Consider the following 9,027-nt stretch of genomic DNA (forward strand, 5'->3'; position numbering starts at 1 on the left):
GGTTTAGTTTTCCGAGAACGAGCCCAAAGTAAATTGGGCGATCCGATCCGTTTTCCCCATATATGGCGAGAGTTGTCAGACGGAGGCCTGTGCATTGATTTTAGCTATCCCGAGAGTGTGGGCCCCACAGTATCTGGGGGAGGATTACAGAAGTGTCAAAGAGAGCGAATGGGTGTTCTCAAGGTGAAAATGGGTAGTCTGGGTCTCAAGGTGGAATATGGAGCTCGATGAGTGAGTTTCCTGTCTCCCAAGAGAGCCTCCTGGTCCCTAGGAATGGCCATGGAAAGACGAGGCTTCGGGATGGAGGGCGGGGAGAAGTCTGAAATGAGAGAAATGGAGTTGGCGTTTGGCGGAGGGGGCCTCAGACAGAGCCCGGCAAAGCCAAGGTTCTCCGCGGGTCTGTGCGAGGGGAGCAAGCAGGGATGAGGAGGAGGGCTGCGTGCCGCGTCGCCGTTAGCCGGAGGATGGTGTGAGCATGGCGTGAGGCTGGGGCCCAGGCCTCGCAGGAAGAGTTGAGGGGTGGACTCGGCTCTGTCGGCGGCGGGGGAGGAAGGATAGGGCGGGGTGGGGAGGGGAGCCACGACCCCGAGGCAAGGTGGGGGCCCGAGCTGGGCGAGGCGGGATTGAGCAGGGCCAGGCGCCTCGGCGGCTTCGGAGAAGGCGGGGCTGGTAGGCCCCGCCCACTTAGGGCCCGCCTCCGGCCCGCCTGGCCCCGCCTCCGCCCCTGGCTAGTCCTTGTCCGCCGAGCCCCGCGCGCCAGTAGCTCGCTGAGAGGGAGGAGAAAGCAGTGAGTTCCGGAGCCCTCCCTAGCGCGACCCAGCCCTTCGCTTCAGAGATCATGGCTGCCGAGGATGTGGCGGCGACAGGCGCCGACCCGAGCGAGCTGGAGGGCGGCGGGTTGCTACACGAGATTTTCACGTCGCCGCTCAACCTGCTGCTGCTCGGCCTCTGCATCTTTCTGCTCTACAAGATAGTGCGCGGGGACCAGCCGGCGGCCAGCGGCGACAGCGACGACGACGAGCCGCCCCCACTGCCCCGCCTTAAGCGGCGCGACTTCACCCCTGCGGAGCTGCGGCGCTTCGACGGCGTCCAGGACCCGCGCATACTCATGGCCATCAACGGCAAAGTGTTCGACGTGACCAAAGGCCGCAAGTTCTACGGGCCCGGTACGGCGGCCGGCCGGCGGGGCGCGGAGACAAAAGAAGGGGCCCCCGCGCGGCGCTGGATCTGGGAGAGGCGAGGGGGATCGGGGCGCCCCCGAGGGGAGGAATGGCGGCGAGCCAGGGAGGGCGGGCAGGCGGTCGTGGCAGGGCGGCTCCCCCGGTGGGCAGGGGGCAAAAGGCGCTCTCGAAGGGCTGCGGGCGGGAGGGGAAGGCCGCCAGCGCCAGGATCGGGGCGGTGGGAGAAGGCTGAAGCGCTTAAGCCGCGGGTGGGTGGGTGAGATCGCGAGGCTGGAAGGGGGGGCACAGCAGAGCACAGTATTACGGGAGTTTCGAAGGTATCCAGTTTGGGGGTTTGTGGAAGGAGGAGGGGGTGGTGTCGGGCTGAAGAAAGGAAATGAAGGTGTCTCGAGGGAGGGCGGAAAGAGGGAGGCCCAGCCTTGGAGAAGACGAGAAGGCCGATGACGCCAGGAGTAGCCATGGTGGAATGCGAGGGTGCGGGGGAAAGCAAGCCGGGATGGGATTAGCAGCAGGTAGAAGCTCTGAGCGTGGTGGTGAGTGAGGTGTGTGTTCGATGTATAAGGTTTGTCAGGCGTCTGTGTGTGTGCGCGCGCGCGCGCGCTTGGAATGTGGCATGTGTCAGGTATGTGTATGGCATGTGTTTGGTATGTGTGTGCGCGTGCTGTGTGTGGCAGACGGGGCAAAGCTGGAAGGTGAACGAGGGAGGTTCCATGGGGGGAAGGGAGCTGGTTGGGGGAGCAATGAAGGCTGAATGCAGCGGACAAAGGGAATGTGGCAAGACGAGAAGGTAGTACGGTATTTTAGTCTAGCTGGAGAGAAAGGACTAGAAGCCAAAAAAAAAAAAATTAAAAATGGAGGGAGGAATAAGTGGGAGGATCCTGAGAAACAAAAGGGGTAGGGCTATGGAGGCTGCTGGGTGTGGGGATTTCAGGAAAAGCCAACCAGAGGGGAAATGAGGGGTGGATGACTGCCGAGCTGTTGGAGGGGGCAGGCTTGAAGTGGCCTGAGAGATGAGGCTTTTCCCAGCCCGGTTGCGGATCAGAATCACCTGATGCGCTTAAGGAAAGATACAGATTCCCGGCCTAATCGCCATACCCACCGAGGAGTCTCCGTGGGGGAGGTCCAGGAATCTGCATTTTAAGACTCGGCCAGGCGAATTTGAGAAGCAGCCAGGTTTTGAAAGTACTGCTTTCTCGAATATTTGCAGAGGAGGAGGAAGAGGTTTTAGCTCCTCTAATATGGACTCCTCTCAAAACAGGGAGCTCAGCGAGTATGTCCACAGATGGTGCTTTCCTCCCCACAGGCCTGGAGAGAGGGAAGCATATAGAAGGCAGCAAGTCTGTCGTTCCCACTCCTGCTTTCAAAGTCAGACATGTTAAAGTTCTTAAGGAACTCTCCCACTTAGCAGTTTTTCCTACTTTCTGTAGGCATGTAACTATCAAAATAATTTGAAAGCCACACCTATATTGTCACTTATAATTGCACACCTAGAGGCATTATCAAGAAACATAATCATGTAAATACCTGCTATCACTGAGCTGCACCATAAAGTAGTCACGACACGTGCACAGGCCGTCCTCATAGGATTGTAGTTTGCAGAGTCATTGAGAGGAACTTAGGCCTTTGCAGAGAGCACAAAGCTAGGGGTCAGGCAACCTGGATTCTAGGCCTGGTTGGATCACTGACCTGCCCTGTGACCTGGTGCAAAGCATTGTTCTCTCTGGGCCTTAATTGTCCCTCTGAAAAATGATAAGGGTGGCCCCTTGTGAGATCTCCGTCTCTACCCTGCACTGTCATCCAGTGAGCCCATGAATATGTGACATGTGGAAATGATACTTCGTGTTATAAAGGATTCCTAAAAAGTATTCCTTTGAGTGCCTGTTATTCTCTGCATGGCGCTTTTTTAGGTGCTGGGAATACATCAGTCAACAGACAGACACCAATCTCTGGTCATGGAGCTTACGTTCTAGTGAATATACATTCTGATGAAAAATATATATTCTCCGAAGATTTTTGATGCTCCCCTCAGACTGTTTAAGTGTTCTGTGACCATAATTTCTGAAATGGTGAAGTCCAAACCCGTATAAGTGGGGTTTCAAGTACTATTTTCAAGTACTAAATGCTACCATTTCCACTAACAGTGTACATTTGTGAAAACTGTGAAGGTTTTTTTTTACCTTCTTCAGTGGAAATGAGAGCATGTAATGATGATTGAAAACAACCATTTTTCTTTGGAATCTTATTTGCATTTAAAAATTGGTCATAAATTTTTACATAAATTTGTAAAAAAAAAAAAAAATTCCTAGTGGATTGAAGTTTCGCGTGACTAGCCCATACCGTACTAAAACTTGATCCGTTCTCATACTTGGCCTAGTGGTTACCTACAAACTTTTTAATGACGGGGTTGCTACCCAATCTCCCTTTGGGGAAAGTCCACTGGCTTCTTTTCATTTACTTGTGCAATATTTAAACACATCTAAACATCTACTTTAAGTACCAACAAAATGACTCATCTTTTAGACAGAAGTTCAGTGTAAAATATATAATAGCATTGAAAAGTTTTTTAGAATTTGGGGGGAGGGTATCGATTCAGCCTTTTTTTCCATGAAAGTTTTAGTACTTTCAGTCTTCTTTTCAACCCCACCAAAAACAGTGACAGAGCTGATTTCTGTGCTCTCTCTTCTTTATTGACAGTGAAGATTATGTAACATGTGGATAGATTTCTGAACCAATGATACTCTTATAAAATGATTTCTCCTGCCAAAGCCACATGTTAATATTTAATACACTCTCGCAACCAAAGATCTCTTATAATATACTTTCGACTCATTAAAATGCTTCAGAATACATTTATAAGGAAATGTTTTCATTTACTAAAGGCTTAATGTTTATTGTCTTAAGAAACCATACTTTTTAATGGTGTGGCTTAACTGCCTAGAACCGAGCCAGGCTCTGGGGTCAATGTCCTAAAGTTGAATTCTGATCCATGAACTCAGTATTATTCTGGATCATTCCCTACTACCTCCCCAGGAGATAATCATTTATGGCTTTTTGATTGGCTATTTTAAAATCACAGGAAGTGGTTGATAATGTTTAACATTTTGATTTAGTTTGAGTTATTTAAAGGTTTAATGACAACAGGTCTTTCAGTGTCCACTACATAACAATCAAAGTATCAGCATCACTTCTGGTTTCTGAATGGAATTTGATATTCCAAAAGGGGCCTTTCTTTGTGGTTGGGTAAAGAAGCCATTTTCTGTGTATGAACCACAGAGAAATTGACTGTCTAATAAAGAATCGGTGTCTGCTTTTGTTTTCTTTTTAAAGAGGGGCCGTACGGGGTCTTTGCTGGAAGAGATGCATCCAGGGGCCTTGCCACATTCTGCCTGGATAAAGAAGCACTGAAGGACGAGTATGATGACCTTTCTGACCTCACTCCTGCCCAGCAGGAGACCCTGAGTGACTGGGACTCTCAGTTCACTTGTGAGCGCTTTTTAAATTGTGCCTGGATCAAATTTCTACCAGTAACGGCACTCAAAGCCGTACAATAGTTATTACCAGCCTGAAAGCAGCCTGAAACTGGGGAGCATTTTGATAGGCTCCTGAATCTTGGACGGATCAAGTTCATGGCTTGAAGTAATCGCAGCAGTGCTGAGTCACTCGCTGTGATTGCATACCAATTTTTAGCTAGTTCTCTGGGGAAACCTGGGTTTCTGCTTTTTTAAATCTTTGAGAGGTTTGCACAGATTCCACACTAGGATTCGCCGCTTGGTGTGTAGGGGAAAGGAGAGCGGCCATCTTGGCTACAGAAAGGGATTTTCATGAGCCCTCACTTGGAGAGCTTGCCGTTTAAAAGCAGCCCACATTTCTGTTGAAGAATGGGAGGCTTGTATTCTACAAAACAGCTTCTCTTTGAATCTAATTGAGCCTAACTCTAGGCCTCGTCTACAAATGACGCTTATAATCTGCCCAGCAACGAGGGTGTCTGCATTTTTAAAAAGAAAGAAAAAAGCAGACACTTGTTTCCTGGCTTATGCTATGGGCTGAGGTCTTTGGGGGGAAGTAAGGATGGGAGTTAAGTTCAATTTTGAGAATTGAAGAATTGGCTCTTGTCAAACCTAAGTGTTTAATTATCACTTTAGCAACATTTCACTGCTAAGAATTTGAATAATAATCTTTCCCAGTTTTCAAGCAGTATATAAAGACCATGAGCATCTCTTTGAGGAAGAGTTTTCGTTTAAAATATAGTTTTCTATTTGTCGTTCTCTATAATCAGTTCCATATTAGTGGCTCTTTTGGCCAAATTCAACCATTTTCTTTGAAAATACTGCTGACTTCACAGAGAGTTCTGGGTTAATAATTAGCCAGATATGGCTCTACCTTTAGAGTTTGGATCCCAAGCAGACTAAGTAGAGCTTTCAAGTGTAGAGGCAAGTCTTTGTACATTGAAAACATAATTCAACTATCTAACATAGTCCTTTGTTTTGTTTTGTTTTGGTGAGGAAGATTGGCCCTGAGCTACCATCTCTTGCCAGTCTTCCTCTTTTTGCATGAGGAAGATTGTCCCTGAGCTAACATCTGTGCCAGTCTTCCTGTATTTTGTATGTGGGATGCCGCCACAGCATGGCTTGATGAACAGTGTGTAGGTCTGTGCCTGGGATCTGAACCCACGAACCCCCGGCTGCCAAAGTGGAGGGCACAAACTTAACCACTACACCACTGGGCTGGCCCCATAGTCCTTCATTTTTTGCATCCTAAGGATGCCTTTGTAACAATAGATTCTCCTATATGAAACCAACAAGTTGTGATTTATAACTTACAAAGCTCTATTTTCTAGGGCTTGCCTTCATCAATGGGGTAAAAAGTGTGATGTTTTTCCCCCTTAAACTAAGGCTAGCTCCAGATACTGTTGTGACACTTCCACTGCACTCAAAGCTGGTGTGAATTCCCCTTAAGGCAGGTTTCTCAGGCGTCCCCCAGCTTTTGTTTATGTTTCACAGTGCCAAGCACCCCAGGGACCTTTGTATTACATTCAAATAGGGAAGTTCCAATTGTTCCTGATGATTATTCCACACAGAAGCAGCTCTGGTTACCTGGTTTGACAGGTTGATTACTCCAATTCCTACCCATATTCTGAAAGAGGAGAGTTGGGCCTCTTGGCCTCTGCCGTTGAGATCATTAACTCTGCATTAGCTTGGCCGCAGTTATGCAGCCATTATGGTAGTGGTTTGCTGACTCCATCCCTTCTCAAGTCTTTTGCATCTGGTTTGCATTCTCAAATCTGTTTTCTCCAACATCTCCAGTGCTCTGCTTCCTCCTCTATCACTTCCTTTAACTACAGAGAGCTTTTTCCCTATGTTGGGGGAAAATTCTGTCTCCTGCTATCCTCTCCATCCACCAAACTTAACACTCCTTCCCTTCGCTGTCTAGCAATTGTCTAATAAGTAGGCGTCCCTAACCCCTGCTTCATTTCCTCTCTCTACCTCCTTACTCCCTATAACATGGTTTCTGTCCTCACAATTTGATTGAACTCTCTTTCTCAAAGATTTCCAGGGACCTACTTCCTGCAAATACTATCATCTCCAGTCCTTGCTGTAAGCCACCCTCCATAGTGGCTCCCTCTCCAGAGTCCCCATTTCGGTCCATGGAACCTCCAGTTTTCACTTCATTAACTCACGTTTCCAGTTTTCCTTTAAAGTATCTCATATCCTTCCCTTTCCATTCCCATAAACACCCCCCTACTCCTGGCTCTTGTTCCTTCACATGTGGATCTAACAGCTGGCCTCCTGGTCACCCTGCTCCTGGTCTCGCCTTACTGTTACCTGCCCTGTACACCACAATGAGACCGTTGTTGCCAAAGCACTATTTTACCATGTCATTCCTTTGTCATAATCTTCAGTGCCCTTTGCCACCTATAGGATAAGTTCAGACTCCTCAGGCTGGCTTTCCACATCCTTCATATTCCCCCACGCTGCTTAGGCAACCTTACTCCTACTCCAACTCCTGCCAACGTGGTCTCCTTACTGCTCCCCAGATCCACTCATTCTCACCTGCATGCCTTTGTATGTGCTGTTTTCATTTTCTGGAAATCCCTCCCTCCCCAAATCCTTCTAGACATTTTCAAAAGCATATTCTTCCTCGACGAAGTGTTCTCCAACTCTTCTAACTCGGAATGAGCCTCTGCTCTTCTCAACACTTACACACAAACAACTCATTTTGACATTAGCTGGCACACTCATTGTCAGACATTGCTACCCGTTTTATATTTCTGTCTTCTGACAACACTCTTAATTCCTAGTTGGCAAGGACTGTGGTACAAACCACCTTTGTATCTATCCTTCAAGAAGCCCAACAAATACATTGCTGTGTAGATTGTAGGCCTCTAATAAATGCTTTAAAATGAAATGTAGTGATTTTCTAGGAAGCATGAGAATGACCATTTGTGTTTTCTTCTCTACCTCCAGTCAAGTACCATCATGTGGGCAAACTGCTGAAGGAGGGGGAGGAGCCCACCGTGTACTCAGATGAGGAAGAACCAAAAGACGAGAATGCTCGGAAAAATGATTAAAGCATTCAGTGGAAGCATATCTATTTTTGTATTTTTCAGAATCATTTGTAACATTCCAGTCTGTCTTTAAAACATGGTGATTTCAATATTTAGAAAAGTTTTGAACTTGCTGTAAATTTTTTTAATTAACATCACTAGTGACACTGATAAAATTAACTTCTGTCTTAGAATGCATGATATGTTTGTGTGTCACAAATCCAGAAAGTGAACTGCAGTGCTGTAATACGAATGTGATTACTGTTCTTCTTTTATCTGTAGTTAGTACGGGCTGAATTCAGACTTGTTTTTCCTGAGAGACAGGTAAGACTTGGGTGTTTCCCAAAAACAGGTAAAAATGTTAGATGTGCAAAGTCCTTCAAGTGCCAAGAACAAAGGATCAACTTTTAGTTACAATGTTCTCGAAAGACAGCAAGTCCCTTATTTCTCAATCGACTTAACTGCATGATTTCTGTTTTATCTACCTCTGAAGCAAATCTGCAGTGTTCCAAAGGTTTTGGGATTGATTACAGAGAGCTGGCCAGGAACAAAATGAGATCTCAAAGCTGGGCTCAGTTGGAAGAAATAATATATTTACTGTGTTTCTAGACTTCATCATGTCCTTTTCCTCCTTTGCACACTCAGACGCCCTCACTAACAGTAATCTAGAGTGAGGATTAAAACAGGACCTGAACATTCAAAAGAAAGCTTTGGAGAAAATCAGCTTGCTTGCCTAAAAACCTAAATATATGAAGATTGTAGGACTATCTTCCCAGTCCCCATGTTCGTGGTGGGGCAATGGTTATTTTACACAGTTCGACGGGAGAGAGGGGCGTGCAGGACGGGAACAGGTGTTTGCTCTCCTAAGAGCCTTCACACACAGCCCTGAAGAGTGAGGACACAGTACATAGCGCTAGCCAAGTGGTTTTGAAAGTAAAGTATATTCATAAGGAAAAATAATTCTCCTGTTGTTACAAAACTATAGCCACTGCAAGAGTAGTAGTCAAGTGTCTAGGTCTTTGATATTGGTCTTTTGGTTAACAGTAAACTTAGCTTAAGTAGACTCTACAGTTGTATGAATTTGTAAAAGTATTATATGAACAACTAGTGAGGTTTCAGATTCTTGTAACTGTAGCTGAATAGTCATTGTATTTTCTTGTGAACTGTGTTTAATGGTTTTACCTCAAATCAGAAAACAAAATGAAGTGCTTTGGTCAGTTAATAAAATGGTTTTACCCAGTATAGTGTGGTGGGTTGTTTTATTTTTATTTTAACCTTATTCTAAGGAACCAGATTAATCAT

At 46.4% G+C, this 9,027-nt stretch overlaps 1 protein-coding gene across 1 annotated transcript; it reads left to right on the plus strand.

The window, feature by feature from the left end:
• Positions 1–403: 403 nt before the first annotated feature.
• On the plus strand, positions 404–8,967 carry PGRMC1 (progesterone receptor membrane component 1). The gene is made up of 3 exons (XM_001914705.6): positions 404–1,166; positions 4,509–4,664; positions 7,646–8,967. The coding sequence occupies exons 1-3, from the start codon at positions 839–841 to the stop codon at positions 7,747–7,749; spliced, it is 588 nt and encodes a 195-aa protein (XP_001914740.2). The 5' UTR covers positions 404–838; the 3' UTR covers positions 7,750–8,967.
• Positions 8,968–9,027: the final 60 nt, after the last annotated feature.

Source organism: Equus caballus, chromosome X (genome assembly GCF_041296265.1).
Source record: "Equus caballus isolate H_3958 breed thoroughbred chromosome X, TB-T2T, whole genome shotgun sequence".
In the NCBI taxonomy this organism is placed as follows: domain Eukaryota; kingdom Metazoa; phylum Chordata; class Mammalia; order Perissodactyla; family Equidae; genus Equus; species Equus caballus.